Source organism: Pinus tabuliformis, chromosome 8 (genome assembly GCF_031772625.1).
Source record: "Pinus tabuliformis cultivar Carrire ecotype Pingquan chromosome 8, CPIR1, whole genome shotgun sequence".
In the NCBI taxonomy this organism is placed as follows: Eukaryota; Viridiplantae; Streptophyta; class Pinopsida; order Pinales; family Pinaceae; genus Pinus; species Pinus tabuliformis.
The window spans coordinates 1,123,454,100-1,123,472,449 of NC_142294.1; the positions used below are offsets into that span (position 1 = coordinate 1,123,454,100).

At 32.2% G+C, this 18,350-nt stretch overlaps 1 protein-coding gene across 1 annotated transcript; it reads right to left on the reverse strand.

Moving 5' to 3' along the window:
• Positions 1-14,304: 14,304 nt before the first annotated feature.
• LOC149239290 (WAT1-related protein At5g07050-like) lies at positions 14,305-16,853 on the reverse strand. Its single transcript, XM_089367110.1, has 7 exons — positions 16,544-16,853; positions 16,204-16,266; positions 15,876-15,992; positions 15,398-15,650; positions 15,155-15,313; positions 14,904-15,055; positions 14,305-14,794 (listed from the first exon to the last, which is right to left on the reverse strand). The coding sequence occupies exons 1-7, from the start codon at positions 16,726-16,728 to the stop codon at positions 14,533-14,535; spliced, it is 1,191 nt and encodes a 396-aa protein (XP_089223236.1). The 5' UTR covers positions 16,729-16,853; the 3' UTR covers positions 14,305-14,532.
• Between the last annotated feature and the right edge of the window lie 1,497 nt (positions 16,854-18,350).

Here is an 18,350-nt window from a genome sequence, read left to right on the forward strand (position 1 = left end):
TTGCGTTGGACCCAAATCCTTCATTGCAAACTTGTTGCCCAAATCCTTCTTCAACCTATTGATCATATTCTTATCATGCCCAACAATCAACATGTCATCCATATATAACAATAACATGATATAATTTCCTTGATCATACCTCTTATTATAAACACAATGGTCAGCTTCCAACCTGTGAAAACCATGTTCCAACATGAATGAATCAAATTTCTTGTACCATTGTCGAGGTGCTTGTTTCAACCCATAGAGACTCTTCTTCAACTTGCAAACAAGATCTTCTTTTCCTTTTTCTATGAAGCCTTCTGGCTGCTCCATATAAATTTCCTCCTCCAATTCACCATGAAGGAAAGCAATTTTTACATCTAAGTGTTCACATTCTAAGTCTAAAGCAGCAACAAGACCAAGAATGACTATAATGGATGACATTTTGACAACAGGTGAGAAAATCTTAGTGAAGTCAATACCTTCCTTTTGGGCAAATCCTTTCACCACTAGCCTTGCTTTATACCTCTCCTTCTTTTCATCATCTTCATGCTTAATCCTGTAAACCCATTTGTTTTGTAGAGCCTTTTGACCTTTTAGGAGCTTTACCGACTCCTAAGTTTTATTTTCCATCAAAGAGTTCATTACTTGTTCCATTGCATTTTTCCATTCTTTACTATGCTCAACTTTACAAGATTCTTGAAAACAATTAGGCTCACCTTCATCATTCAATAAAATATAGTTTGAATGAGGATACCTTCAGAAGGCTTATGAGGCCTAGAAGATATGCAAACCAACTATGGTGGTGCATTATTAGGTTGAATATCCTATAAAGGTTCTTGCAAGAGTCCTTCTTCTTAGTGTTCTTCATTTTCCACTTGTTATTCTTCCTGCTCCTGAATTTGTTCTTCATTTTCTTGCATTGATGGGATGTCTTCATGCTGCTCTTCAAACCTATCAATAACTTTCTTGACCTCCAATTCAACCACAACCCTCTGGAAAATTTCTGACTCATTAAATATAACATCCCTGCTTCTAATAATTTTATGTTTGACTGGATCCCATAGACGATAACCAAATTCTTCATCTGCATATCCTAAGAAAATGCATTTCATATATTTATCATCTAGCTTAGTTCTATTTTCTTTAGGAATATGTACAAATGCTTCACATCCAAAGATTTTAAAGTGAGAATAATTCAACTTCTTTCAAGTCCAACCTTCTTCAGGGATACTGCCATCCAAGGCTGTAGTTGGAGATCTATTTATAAGGTAGCAAGCAGTCCTGACTGCTTTAGCCCAAAAATTCGTCTCCAAACCAGAATTGGACAACATGCTTCACACCTTTTCCATAATGGTGTGATTCATCCTTTCTGTGACACCATTATGTTGAGGAGTACCAGGCACAACCTTCTCATGATTTATGCCAAACCTATTAAAATATTGCTTGAATGCATTTAAGCAATATTGTCCACCATTACCTGTTCTCAAACACTTGAACAATTTGTTAGTCTCTCTTTCAACAACAACATGGAATTTTTGAAATATTCCAAACACTTCACTTTTAATTTTCATAGGATATGCCCAAACCTTCTTGGATGCATCATCTATAAATGTTACAAAATATGATGTTCCTCCTAATGACTGGATGTTAATAGGCCCAAACACATTTGAGTGTATCAATTCTGACACATTTTTCTTTCTGTGATGGCCACCTCTAAGGAATGAAACCCTTCTTTGTCTACCATATATACAATGCTCACAAAGATCAAGATTGTAGGATTTCAAACATGGTAATCAATTTTTACCAACAAGGATTCTTAAGCCCTTCTCGCTCATGTGACCCAAGCGCTTATGCCACAAATTTGTTGAATTTCCTTCTTTTGTGATAACAACCAAATTTGATTTTCCTATCCGTGCTGTCAATGTGTATAATGTTCATGTCTTCGGTCCTTTGGCCATGACCAATGCTCCTTTGCTAATTTTTCAGCCTCCTTTACCAAAGCTTGTGGAATAGCTTTCATCATCCAATCATCCCATAGAGATCAAACTTATGCACATTTCTAGTACATGCCTGACCTGTTTCAATAATATATCTTGTCCATCCTTCATCTTGATCTTGACATCTCCCACTCCAACAATACTGCAAAAATTCTTATTCTCCAAATGCACTCTACCATAATCACCAGGATTATATGCAAAAAAAACATATTTGCATGGGGTTACATGGTGATATGCTCCAGAGTCAAGGACCCAATCAAAACTACTGCTAGATGTATATAAACATGAATCCTCTACTAAAAAAGTAAACAACACATCACCATCTGTGGCTACAGCAGTAGTCTCACCTTCATTTGTGTTGGATGACTTGTGATTTATATTGGCCGGTCTCTAAGCCTTTTGTCCTTTCTTCTAGAATAAATATTCTTTCTTCATGTGCCTGGTTTTACCACAATGAAAGAAGATGATCCTCCTCCCTTGATTTTGATCAACCTCTCGATATTGATCACCCTTGTCGGCCTTAATCACCTCTCCTACCACGATCAGCTAGATCTAGAGCTTCTCCTCCCTAGTTTTCCATAATTGACTTGCGTCACAATTCCTCATTCATTAAACTATTGCTGCCATCATAAAACTTTAGGGTCCCTATAGTTGCTGAAGTGCTCATAGCTACAAATAAATTTTTCCAGTTGTCTGGGATAGAACACATTAACAAAATGACTCTAATTTCATCATCTAGAATGATTTTAATAGAGGCAAGATGATTAGTAATAATATTAAATTCATTGAAGTGCTTAGGAATTGAAGCACCCTCCTTCATCTTGAGATTATAAATCTTCTTCATCAAGAACACTTTGTTTGATATCGTGCTCTTGGCATATAGATCATGGAGCTTCTTTCATAATCCTTCTGCAATCTTTTCTCTGGACACATTGAAATACAAATTCTTTGCTAGATATTGGCAGATTGTTTCCATCGCCTTTCTATCTAGCTTATTCCACTCTTCATTTGTCATCGATGAGGGTTTCTTTGTTGTGCCCTGAATCAGTAAATATTGATCCTTTAAAATCAATATATCCTCCACCTATAATTTCCATAGTGAAAAATTAGCCCCGCTCAACTTCTCCATTGTTAATAAAATACATGCCCAAAAACAAAACTCCTCTTAAAAAATAAAACTTTACAAAAACCTTTAATTATTTCACCTTTAAAAAAAACCCGAATTCATCTCCTCTTAAAAAAATTATTTAACAAAACTACCTTTCCCCATTTTCCTTTTTAAAATATCAAAACTTAACACATTCACCATAATTAAAAAAAAATTATCATATATAATTATATATTTTTCATAATAAATATAAAACATATGGAATATATATAATTATAAAACATATGTGTTTGTTTTACTTCAAACATAAAGTAAATGCGAAAGGCATTAAACCCTTGCGGCATGCCAAAATAAGTATCGGACGATTTAATTCTTTGGGACTCACTGCATCTTACTACCTCCATACAAACTTTAGGTTAACAATTATATGACAGACACACTGCCACGAGTCATCGCCGAATCATCTGTAACCATGCAATCTTTCTTGGAGAACTGACTAGAAAATATTAATATGATGCTCATTAGTGCAAATTAGGTATTAAGCTAATACACTGCAGCCTGTATATTCAAAATTAACAATTTGTTAATTTCAGGATGTCAATTCATCATGCTTAGCGGCAGCGTCTATGTCATCCACCTTACCTTCCTTTTCATGGACCATTTCTTGAGAACTTTAAATGTGACATGTACAAATTAACATAAAAAAATTGACCTAACATAGAAAACAAATATTTATTTACTTTTACTTCTTAAACAGTTTTAAATATTGATTTCATTTTATGGCATGAGGTATTTATTTGCAGGTGTTAAACATTATTGAATTGGTTTATTTATATATACTAAGTTGTCCATTTATAAAATGTGTGTTATTAGAGCCGGTCTATCTTTGATATTTTGTTTATACTGCTTAATCAAATCGTGAGGTTGCAGATACAATTATGTTTGGTATATTATCAAATTGGGTTAATTGTTCTCCATGGATTAAAGGTGTGGCTTCCAAGGGTGGGTTGGTGCTAGCTGGGCCACTAACTTCATGTAGGCCTACCTAGGTTCTCGATTATTCCAACACTCAAAACAAGGAACACATGGATCCCTTCCCACCGATGATCTCCAAGCCTTGTAATCCGATGGCGTTAATCACTTCTCGGTGGATATGGGTAACTACCTAGTTTTATGGCTCAGTTAGTCGGTCAATGTTATGCACCCACCGCCGAAATATCTCCTCATGACAAACCCTCATCCAACTAGGGTTTCCTCATTTCCAAGAGGTAAGCATTCAAGGTTTGAGCTACTGTTCAGAGTTATTTTGTTTTATTACAGTTTACCCTCTATCCTATTAAGGCTATTTTTTTTTCTATTATTCTTTCATGCACGATCTCAAACCCAAGTCACAGTTGGTCAATCAATCAGTGCTTTAAGCTTCCCACCTTCTTCGGTCTTGGACATACAAAACGGTATGAAATATGGTTTGGTTTCTTCTTTTCTTAGGCTATATTTTATCATTTTCCTTTGTTATGTTACCGACTCATCACTTATACTCATGTCTTTCGGCCCTCAACATTTTGTAGTCACAAATCAGGGGTTCTTGGCTTTAAGATCACCATTAAAGGTATGATTACGAGAATCCCCTTAATGTGTTTACTTGTTTCATTTGGGTTCTTTTTGTCTCTTTTCCTCCCGTATATTATGCTTAACTTTGAATTTCTCTACTCCTATAGGAGTTGTCAAGTTGGTTCAACCCTTCCACTAGTTCTAGCACTTAGCCAAGGGGTTACATCTCAACGTTCTTCTAACTATGCTAGGTATTATGTGATTTCAGGTTTTTCATTACCCCCTTGCCCCGTCGTGGTTGAACTCGGTGCTTCGTATGTATATATATATATATATATATATATATATATATATATTAAGTTGTGGCGACGACCATGCACATATTTTCTATTCTTATCTCTGGAGTTTACTTTAAGAGTTTTCTCTATGGTTTCATGTAACCCTAAACAATCAAATTTTCCCGGGGTCAACGGGTTACCTCTATCAAATTATGTTCAGAATCATGGAACAAACCTAGAACTGTAATATTTTGGGTTTGTTGTTAACGATGCCAACCTCGAGGGTAATTTACTGTGTATTGACTCATGAAGGTTTACATGCAGTGCTTAATTAGTTATTCCTTTTGTACTTCCTTCATCATCACATATTCTGGTTCTTTGTTTGAGTTTAGAAAGACATAATTTAAAAAATTTCTATGTGAGAACTCTTAAAGAGCTTATGGGTGACATCGATATTATTCTATACTTAGATATTGTTTACACGCTCTACAGAATTTGCATGTATTTAATTTTGCTTTAGAATAAATAGTGTAAGATTCTGATCTTTTTAGACTAGTGGTATCTTCTGACCACTTTGACCAGAACCACCCATTCTAGTTTCGGACATAGAACAACGAATTTTGAAACCATTTCCTTGGTTTTTGGTGAACTGACTAAGCCAAGGAATGAATCTCGAAATTTGTCTTCAACAGGTTATTGATCCTTCCTATGATAACACTTTCTTTCTAATCTTAATTATAAGTTAAATTTATCTATTGAACAGTGTCCCAAGACACAAGAAGAGGAAGTGAACATGTCCTGTCTTCCATATGCAAGTGAATTCGGTAGCATGTTGTATGAAATGGTCTATACTAGACTAGACATTGCACATGCAATGGGAGTATTGAACAAGTTTATGTCAAAACCAGGGAAGGAGCATTAGAAAACAATGAAGCACATTTTCAGGTATTTGCATGTCACTGGTGATTATGTTGTGTGCTACCAAGGAAGATCAGGATTGGATAGAGTTTTGGACATCCATGGCTTCGTTGATGCATAGTGGGCTGGAGATATGGATTGGAGAATATCTACAAGTGGGTATGTGTTTAACATATTTGCAGGTCGAGTCAGTTGGATGAGCAAGAGACAATCTGTAGTTGCACTTTCAACTACAGAGGTAGAATACAAGGCAGCCACTCATGCAAGCAAGGAAACAGTTTGATTGCGGAGATTGTGTTCAAGAATAGGGTTAGTACAACGAACTATAAGGATAGACTGTGACAGCCAAAGTGAAATTTTCTTGGCAAAGAACCCTGCTTATCGTTCAAAGACAAAGCACATTGATGTTTAGTATCACTTTTTGAGGGATATGGTTGAGGACAAAAAGGTGGTTCTGGTAAAGGTGGACACATTGAAGAATGTTGCAGATGAATTGACAAAGTTTGTGAGCATTGAGAAGTTTTCTTGGTGTAGAGAAAAAAAGGGTGTTGCAGGGCTGGACCAATGACTAAGCTCTCTTGTGATCCCTTTGTGTGGAAAAGAAAAAAACAAGTGGGAGAATGTTGGGTTTGTGTTATATTCTTTCCATGAATATTATTTACCAGGCACAACAAGGGGGTCACAAGGGGGTTTCAGGGGGGTGGTAGACCCCTGCACAAGGTGTGGGGCAACGCACCGGGAAAATAATTGTGGACCCTATATTAGGTGGGCAGACCTACCTATGGTTTTATGCATGAATTTTGCACATGGTTTCGGGCATGATGGTTTTCTACCCATGGTATTTTGTAGATCTAGTGAAGGAAACTACTGTTATGTTCTAATCCAGGGTTAATGGAATGGGGTTTGTGAATTCTTCAGCATGTATATATATGTATTGTAACATTGAAAGGAACATAATGAAAAATAAATCTAGTAGTCTCAGTTTTTGGATCCAAGGGAAAATCTCTTTGTATTTGTTTTATATTCTCATCATTGTTTATTTTCTGTTTTTAGAATTCATCTGTAGGTAATTTCTGTACAGGGTTAAAACCTACACGGTACTCATATCTATCTATGAGATGTTTGATCTCATGAAATCAAAGGTTATGGTGATGTATGTGTAACTTTACCCAATGGGAATGTGAGAGAAATATAAAATGTGATTTATATTCCTAGAATCAAGAAGAATATAATCAATGTGTCTACCATTATAGATCATAATTTCAAAGTTTAATCCTTTAAATTACATTGTATTGTTAATGATATATAAGAGAAATACAACATCATAGGAAGACTAGTGAGATTTGGAGGCTTATACAAGCTTCATGTTAACAATAAAGATCATTAAGCATTGGAATTCACAACCATGACAACATAAACTCTTTCGCGTCAAAGGTATGACCACTATAACTATCTCAACTTGTTGCTACTTTAGGAACAAATAATGGTAGCGGGACTTCCATTTTTAAAGATAGAATATTCAACATATGAATGGTGTGCATTAGGGAAAATGCACATGGAAGAGTTCCTTAATCATACATATAGAATAAAAAGGGATATTCTTGAACTTGTGCATATAGATGTGTGTGGGGCTGCGCAGACTAGATCATTAGGAGGAGCATATTATTTCTTGATATTTGTTGATGATTGCACAAAATATACTTGGGTTTGTCTCATGAGAAATAAGACTAATGTTATGAATATTTGAAATAGTTTAAAAACTTGTTTAAGAAGCAAATAGGAAAATACATCAAGATCCTTTAATCTAATCAAGGGGGAGAATATACATTAGGCACATTTGTCAAATACTACAAACCCCATGGAATTGTGAAATAGCACATGATGTCACATGCTCCACAACATAATGAAGTAGCTAAAAGGAAAAATAAAAACTTAGTGGAATGTGCTAGTAGCATGATGAAAGGTAAAAATATTACCAATACATTTTGGGTTGAAGCTATTAGTACGGATGTTTATTGAAAATATAGAAGTCCAACTAAAATTTTGGATCATAAGAATCGAAATGAAGCTATTTATGGGTATAAACCAGTAGTAAGCCATTTAAGAATATTTGGACGGAGGTCCTTTTCTCATGTTCTGAAAGTAAATAGGAGAAACTTGGATGCAAAAGCTATCAAGTGTATTTTCCCTGGCTATTTTTCTAATCATAAAACATATAATAAGTTTAATCCTTCTACGCATAAAACTTTTGTAAGTGGAGATATTTTGTTCCATGAACATGCAGATGAATTCCATAAGGAGGATATTTATGATGCATGACATATTCCTCATCACTATGATGTTGTTATAGAATATTTTGATGAAAAATAGGAGCATAAACAAGAGTAGGAATTTAGTGATATGCACATCTCAAGCAGTGCAAGCACACCTAGACGAGGAAAAGAGTCACGACAAAGCAGAATAAGGGATGAAAACAATGAAATTACCAAGAAGGTCATGTCATAGAACCTAAAAAATTAATGTCATAGAACCTTTAAACTTTGAAGAAGCTAACGAAGATGCAGAATGGAGAGATGCAATGTATTAAGAATATGATTCCATAAATAGAAATGATAAATGGGAATTGAAAAACTACCTAAGGATAATGTTCTCGTAGGCTCAAAATATTTGTTCAAAACTAAATTATTGTTCATTGAACTATTGATAAATACAAAGGCAGATTGGTAGCAATGAGTTATTCACATAAAGAAAGGATAGATTATGAATATTTTTTTGCACCAGTAGTTAAAATGAACACCATTAGATTGATGATTGCATTGGAAGCTAAATAAGTTAGATGTCAAGTAAACATTTTTTAATGGATAAGTAAAGGAAGAAGTTTATCTTGTTTTTCCATAAGGTTTTGTAAAACAAGGGGAAGAACATCTTATTTGCAAGTGAAATAAAGCACTACATGGACTCAATTGGGTAACTACGCCTTCGTATGTGAAGATTGATAAATTTTTCTCTCAGTACGGTTTACTAAAAGTAAAGGTGATGTAAATCTTTATATCAACATGGATGAAAAATACCATATTGTGATGATCTATATATATGTTTATTATCTTATCACAACAGGAAGTGCTACTAGGTTGATTGAAAATACTAAAATATGTGTGCAACATGAATATGAAATGAAGGATATTGGAGAATTGAAATACTTTTAATCGTTGAAGTTTCCAGAGAAAATGGTCAAACATTGGTCACATAAAGTAACTACAGACATGAATTAATCAGGTATTTCAACATGAATGTATGCAAAGCGATATCTACACCACTAGAATATAAAGTTAAAATCAGCAGCAATGATGAAACAAAAGAAATGAATGCTTATATAAAAATTTGGTGGGAAGTTTGAATTAATTAACTACAACCTGGCCACATATTGCATTTTCAGTGAGCATACTCAATTAGTTCATGGCCAAGGCACATGAAAGTCACTAGAAAGCAACCAAGCGAGTCCTTCAATATTTGAAGGAGACTAAATTTTTTGGTATTGATTATACCAATGATTTTAATGTTGAGTTTACAAGTTATTCAGATTCTCATCAAGCACGAGATCCAAATGATAGGAATTCCACCTCTAGTTATGCATTTAGTATTAGATCTAGTATTGTGTCATGGAGCAACAAGAAACAACCAACTTTTTCTTTGTCTTTCACTGAAGTTGAGAACAAAGGATTTATGCATTGAAACCTATGAAGAAATTTGGCTAAAAAGAATTCTTGAAGACATGGCAGAAAAATAGGAAGGGCCAACAGTCATGAAGTTTGACAACCAAATATCTATCAAATGGGCAAGCAACCCAGTTTATGATGCAAAATCAAAACACATAGAGACTAAACATCATTTTGTATGAGAAAAAGTGTAGTCAACCGAAAGAACTTTAATCTATTGTAATACGAATGATAATGCAACAAACATCTTTAATAATCATTTTGGGAAATATAAGTTTATGTTATGTAGAGGAAAGTTGAGTGTAGTAAATAATTCATTTCACCATTTAGAAGAAGACTTGGAAATAATAGAAAAATGATTTTTCTAGATTTGTGTGCATTCCTAGGTGTTATTCTAGAACTCTCATTTTCTTATGTGTGTGAGTTGTTGCTGCGCCAAATTCCTTATCATCTAGGTTGTTATGTCTATGGGTCTATTGATTCTACCATTATATAATAGAACACTTTCATGTATAAATCTCATTTTATCAATTCTTAGTGATCCTTATTTGTTTAAGTTTAAGAACTCATGATATTTGATATAATATAGTTTACTTTGATATAATATAGTATACTCAATGATTTAATTACTGTTTTTTTAGTGAAAATTAATAAAACTATTAAAAATTGATTTTTAATTTTTTAATTTAAAATTTTCAAAATAATCATAATGTTTATTAATATATATTTTATTATTACTAATTAAATTTTAAAAAAATTGATAAATAATATATATATAATCTCCCATGATTTGAACAATATTCCTTCGGTGTGAGAGGCATCACAGAAAATATTGGTTTGTTTCTCTGGAAAGTTAGCAGCAAATCAAAGTTAAATGCCAGCTTAAAACTAATTGGAAATTTTTAATATTTATGTTAAAAGGAATATAAAAAATACCTATTATCATAAACATTATATAAAGTAAGCGATATATATATATATATATAATATATATATATATATATATATATATATATATACCATGCAGCATTTAATAAATTTAAATCTAGAAAGTGTGTATTATATATAGAGAAGAATCAATGCACAAAGCCGATTTCCTTAAACCACGAGTATTCACCCTGGGACTCAAATGCAACTTGCATAGTGGCATTATGATAGCATCGTTGAATAGGAAAGATTGGTGCGCTCATTCTGCATTAGGTATACGAGGAAGTTATAAAGAAATATTTTATCAAACCATCGAAATGAAGCCGCAAACTTCCACCAAGAATTTGTCTAATTATGGCAAGGTGTGTAATCATAGTTGTGCAATATAAATGTAATTTATAATTTTTACAATTTTAATTAACATATTAATAAAATATAATAAAAAATTGCTATATTTTAATTGAGTGCGTATCTATATATATATATATCTTCTCTTACAAACAAAAATGTTTGAAATATTAATTTAATGTTTTATTAATAATAATATTAACATTAAATTATTATTACTATTATATATTTTTATAATAGTATTATATAGAAACTTTATTTGTGACCATAATTATTTATTATTATTATAACATAAATGTGAAAAAGTGTTTTAACTATTTTATATAATTAAAAATAAATAATTTATCAACTTCATATTTTGTTTTTCCGAATACTGTAATTGATTAAAATAAAATATTATATAAAAACTTATTTGTGACCATAATTGTTTATTATTATTATAACATTAATGTGAAAAAGTGTTTTAACTATTTTATATAATTAAAATAAATAATTTATCACCTTCATATTTTGTTTTTCCGAATACTGTAATTGATTAAAATAAAATATTTAAAGTTTAAAATTATTATGTTATGAATTATAATTATAAAATATATAAATATTCAAATATATAATTATAAAAATTTAAAATATTTAGTGTACTAATTTTAAGATAAATATAAATATAGTATAAAAATAATAATTTAAGTAAATGAATAAAATGTAAAATAATATTATAATAGAAACTATAATTTTTTGAAAATATTTTCTTAGGAATATATTTTTATTTTTTTATTGGTTATATTTTAATTTTAACTTTTTTATTATTGTTGGTAAATTATTATTATAATATTGATGTATAGTTAGAACAATAACTTTTTGTTTTGTTTGTTAAGTTGTTTGATTTTTTTAGAGATTACATTAATTGTGTCTAGGAAAGTGAGAATCACATCTAGGTCACATAACACTTAACATGGCTGGATTTTTTCCCACAAACCTTCAAATGATTGAATTTTACATCACCAAGTGCCTGAACAATACACCTTGTCACCATATATTTTATTCCCTATGAGCGGTTATAACAACAATTTAAATTAAGAAATATATATTTATTTAATTTTATAATATAATAAAGATAAAAAGATAGATTAACAATAACTAATGAAAATGTATTTCTTTCCATTATATTATTGATTGTAATACTTTCCATTATATTATTGATTGTAATAGTTTGAAATTAAAATGAGATTCATTATAATATCATATTTATTAATCACATTAAGAGATGGAATTTCTAGAAAATTTTACATTTTCGGTTACACCATTGTGGTATTGGGATAAGGCCTATTTCATGGATAATTTATTTACTAAAAGAAAATAAAAAGAAAATTTCTAATTTATTAAATGATCTTTATTTTACTCCCTTTTAATGTGTGTTTATTATTATTTTTAAAATATTTATATAGTTTTTAATTATATTTTTTATAAAATAAATTAATAAAAAGATAATCTTTTTAAATATAAAATTACACAACTTATATTTTATATATGAGAATATCATCTTGAAGAATAAAGATAATATTAAAAATATAATTACTTCCAAATTGAGAGCCAAATTGTGGGTTGATCAACCCCATTCTATCTAACAAGAATTATCTGTCTATCTTAATTAGTGCTAAGAAGAAGATGATCATCACAATCATAATAACTAACTCCTATGAGCTTTGAAGTGAAAATAGGTGTTAATCTATCCCCAAAACACCGTGCCATGAGAGAACTTAGTTTGTGATACTAAGAGGTTTGAAGATGAAAAACACCTTCCCCTGATTGCCGGACTATTACACCCATTCATTCCCATTTCCAAAACATTTATGACATTGTTAACCTTCTTTAGGGTTAAAGATGAAAAACACCTTATGTTGGATTGACCAACTCTTACTCACATCCATTCACATTTTCAAAACATTGGCCACACTACCAACCTTCTTAACTTGATTCAGTGATAGAAATAATATACTAAAAATCTCAATTAATTTGCTTGTTTCTTAAAGTATCATAAATCTCATTTGTCTAGATCATCACCCCACACACATATATAAATAATATTTTAAAAAATAAATTAATAATTTTTTTTTTAATTCAAAATTTACAATATTTTATTTTTTTATTAAATTAAATAATACAAAACTTCACATTGTACAGCTCTCTATATTAATTTATTTAAATATATCAATTAAATTATTACTCTGATTTTATATTATATTGTCTAAAATAATTTATAATATTTTGTAAAATTTGAAAATTTTATTAAAATCATTATTTTTTATTCCAGAATTATTATTAAAATAACCTTATTAACATCAAATATTAACCTCTTAAAACTAAGCACCAACATTTCATGGAGAATAACTTACAAATGAACTCGTTTTCGTGTTGAAGGGCGACTTATTGAAATCATCTTATATATTTATTCATTGTATACCTGGCTAGCCACGTGGTATGTTTTTCAATCCAAATCATCAAAGAGTTTGTCCACATGGAAAACTTCACAATGTAGATGTCATATATATCGTAAAGTATTGATATTGGTTGATTTCGAAATTATGTGCGAAAAGTGAGAGTTTGCTGATATTTTTTAAGGTTACATCCAGGATAGACATTTTAGTAGTTAATGTTTGAAATTTAATAACTGGATATATAATTGGAATTGACAATTTTATATTAAATATTTTAATAATCGATGTTTGGAATCGATCAATAAAATATATCATCACATCGAAAAGTTCATCTAGTTATTGGATTTAAAAGGACTCCTAAAATATTGAGTGTAAAAAATCTCAGCAATCAATAATGATATTAATATGCAACATTCTAAGTTATCGATGGTGTTACCTTTTTAATAGAAATTGATAATAATATAGAATTTTCCAAAAAAGTTAGGAAGTTTAGTTATTTAAAATGAATATTTTAGTATAAAATAAATTTAAATATTTATAATCCTGGGGGCAAAACGCTAATAGATTTCTTGGAAAGCGATGAAAATGGTAATACGTATTTATTTATTTGCTAAGGATGAGAGTAGTAGGAAGCATGAGAGTGCATGATATGATGGATGGGGTTGTTAGTTGTTATTTTCTTATCAGGTTTCAATTCCCGATTGTATAGTAGCATATATTTGTTATAATGTGGTTTGTAATGTGAATGTAAATATGATGTGACAGTTGTCAGCTTGTCTGACATGTATATGTACAAAAAAGAGGGCCCATAATGCTTCTTCTTTTCTGGGAACTAGCCTTTTCCATTTCAAAAAAAAATTGAGAATAGTAAGAAATTAGGGCCAACTCCGGAAAAATCAATTTATAATAAAGTGTTATCATCAAAATTGTAAATTGTATGAGTTTAGATGAAATTTAGGGATAGTGTAATTCCCTAAAGAAATTTCTATATTCAAATTTCTTTATAAAATTTAAATCTGACCAAGACTAAACCCTGCTCAAACAAACTAATTTGCCTGGTAAATAAAAACAATAATGTTGAATGGCTACCTAGAAAGTATTTGCACAGCGCCGAAACAAACATTGAAGGCAGCTCTCTATGGACATTTGAAAAACCGTTTGTTGAAATCGAGGCGGCTGAGAACTCTTGGAGCTCCATGTTTCTCCGATTGCTTATTTTGAACCACCTATACTGCAACCGCTGTTGCAAACACTATTTGACAGCGACGTTTACGTTTTTGTATGGTCGTTTTCAGTGATAGAAATGGCCGTATCTCCACCATTGAATTCATCACGTTGGGGTCCCTCAGTCACTAGCTGCTCTGAGCCAGCTTCTATGTCATCCACCTTACTTTCGTTTTCATGAACCGTTTCTTGAGAATTGGAGTGTACCTCCAAGCGATTTTGATCCGTTGACATCAACTTGCTATCCTTCGCCTTTCCCCACAGAACAGCGTATAGCCCTACAGCGATCATTACTCCTCCCACCACACTGTATTCATTGTGATAAAACGTAGAACATGCAAAATTTGCCTCAATTTTTTATTATTATTAAACTTGGATTTCAATTTGAAGGGTTGAAAAAGAAATCAGAAACGAACCTGCCCACAAAGATATGCTCGGAGAGAATGATAGAGCCCATAATTGCCACAATTATCATCATCAACGGACTGAATGCTGTGGCAAATACAGGCCCTTTTAAGCGCATGCACAAACCTTGTACGTAATATGCAATTGCTGACCCCACCACTCCCTGCACCCAACGATACTTCATATATTCACTGTATATATCCCATTTCCGATTCTTGAATTCAAGTCTGAATAAAAAATCATCAGTATCAGCCAAACTTACAGTGTAGACTGCAGTGAGAAGGTTGATGTCCCATCTTAATGCCCACTGAGAAGGTTCGTGTACAAGACCTACGCCGAGAACGGTTCCCTGCAATGCTCCCAGAAAACATATTAAGGTGGCCACGGATAGTGGAGCACAATATTTCTTCAGCACTGCAGCCTGCACACCCAAAATTGTTAATTTGAGTATGTCAATTCATCATATGTATTTTGAGAGACAAAGATGTGAAAGAGAAATGGTGACCTGGAGGATAAACATGGCAGACCAAGAAAGAGTGGCTGCAAGTATGAGAAGGGTGCCTATCATCCACTCTTTACTGTCACCCGCAGCTGCTGCAGCAAATGTGTGGTTATCTTTGGAACTGTGATGTAGAGACCAATGCAACTGTAGAATGGGACCTTTGTATAATGTCATCAGCATTGCCCCACCTACGCACACGACCGTTCCCACTATCTTTGCTTGGCTGCGGATTTTTTTTATATTCAAGCTCTCCATTCTACACAAATACGATGTTCCATCAAAAGAATAAACTGAACTATTTGTTTGATGAAAATGTAGATTTTGGAAATATTTTTGAATTCGATGAATAAAAATTGAATTAAATGATTGGTGTTGTTTATATTGGTTAGATTCTACAATATTTTCAAAATTTGAAAACCAAATAAAAATGATCAAGTTGTGAAGGAAAAAAACCATTTGAAAGTAGCAATGATGAGATTACCTGAAGAGAAGGGCCATAACAAAAGTCATAGCGGGGAGAACATTAATCAATGTAACTGCATATGTTGGAGAAGTCAATTTCAAACCCAGGTAATAGAAATTCTGATCCATTACTGGCCTGCAAGCACGCAATGAATTAAAACCATTTTAAATTAATTTTCAGGTAGACATTTTTATTTAGATGGTAGATTTTCATAATCTTTTGAGATCTGATGAACCGGAGCTATCGACTTTAAAATATTCTTAGATAAAGACGATCAAAATTGAAATTGACATATTTATTATGTGAAAAAAAAGTAAAAAGCATGAAATTGTGAAATAATACATACTCTAACAAACCCAGTACAAAAATTTGGCAGAATATGGAAAATTTCAGTTTGGGCCTCACGTTCCTGCAATACATTGAAGTCAGCTGAAAGTGGAAACACATGACTACTGCATATCATCATATATTGTTGCTTATGGAAAATATGTGGATTGCTAATGAAACTTCCAAAGTTCCAGTGGACGTTCCACTCATCTTCAGGTAAAACATCCACTCGAGATGTTATCAACCGTCCACATTTTTTTCGAAACAACCATATATCATCCTATATTAACTTGAACTATGAAAACCCACAATCTCAAACATAATCACTTACCTACATATTGAGAAACCAAATAGAATACCTTCCAAAGAAGAAAGCAAAAGGAGCAAGAACAACGGTAGCCACGGTCTGCCTGTACACTACAAGCACAAAGTGATTCATCCCTCTGTTAAGAGCGACCTTACTGATAATAGCCATGCCTGCATATCCAAACTGCAGGGATATCATTGCTACATAGGGTTTTCCTTTCTCAATTAGCTTCCCCATTGATCACAAAATTTGCAACAACCTCCAAATCTTCCCTACCCTATCTACAAGTTGTCAATGCAGAATGAGGCTGCAGCTTCTGATGTCCTCCTCCCTTTATACTCTCCCAACTAATTAACTTTCAATGCAATACCTGCGGTTTCATGATCCACATTTTCTGCACTCGGGTAAACAAAAACCAGGTAGTCCATTTATCCTTAATGGACAGGTACTGTTTGAAGCAATAATGGACCATTGGATGATGACTGTAAACACCTGATCAAAACAAAATGAAGATATGTGGTGCCTGAGGTGTCGAGGAGAAGTGCTAGGCTGCCACGTTAAAAGCAAAGATAAAGTAAAGTCGGGTTGGCGACAAGAAGCAATGATCGGGAATGTCTGTGAGGGACGCGGAAAAATAGCCCATGTAATGAATAAGTGGTTTCCATAGTAATATGGAAAACTTCATTTTCTGCGACGATTTTATAGCCGCCACTTTATATAAAGAAGAGATCATGCTGACCTGTTCAACATTGTCAGGTTGTTGTCATTAATGATTAAAAAAACAGATGATTAACTTTAATATATAAAATTACAGAAATCTTAATAGATAAATAGCAGGCTATAGAGGTGGACAACATCGAATAAGGTCCATTAAGAGAATTTTGTGAGAGTGGCTGTTTATTTTAAGGAAGATTAAAGCAAGCGTTATCCGCCCACGGAAACGGAAAAATCCGTGGGCAGTCCGGCTACTGGCAATGGAATTTTCCGTTCATGCCAAGCTTCCTATCAAGTCCGTGGAAATCCAAAATTTGAATTCTGTCAAGGGATCTCTATTGGCAAGATTAAGATAGTGGATAAATTACCAAAAACGTTTAACAGTTAGATTACTGTCATCAGTTATACTGTCATCAGTTATATTGCTGTCATTATTGGGCATCTTTAAGTAGATTGAAGGGCATCTTTTAAGTAGATTGAAACTGACAGACATGGCTTTTTTGACCGCGCTTATGTCCGGGGGATTCGAATATTTAGGGAATCTGCAATCGACTTAAGCTTACCGGTCATTATTAATTCTTCGACTTTTATGACAGCCGTCAATACTACTTTTGGTAATTTAGTCAATATAAATTGCAAAGCTATAAGGTAAATTTTGACCTATATACGTGTTTAAGTTATGTAGTAAGTTTTTTTTTTTTTTTTAATCTGATATTTGATAAGGTAGGTTTTGATTTATTTATGTCTTCAAACTGTGTTGTAAGTTTTTTTGTATTTGAATCTTAACATATTAATTTGATGTTTAAATTGATACTCATAGAACTAACATAACCATATCAATTATATGACTAATAAACATTAATACCTAATTTAGAATATTAATTTATAAATAAATTTTGTTACAAAGTCATGGTTTAAAATTGATAACTAAATTAAAATTCTGGGTTTTTTTCCAAAATAGACAAAGAGTTGGTAAACCAGATAACTTACTTTGAACATACTTTATGCTCAGTTAAATAAATATATTTACGCAGATTTATCAAAGTTACTGGACACCAAAATTTATGGATGTCATTGCACAAAACTTAGGTAGGAAAATTATTGATATTGTTAATTTATGGATGTCATTGCACAAAACTTAGGTA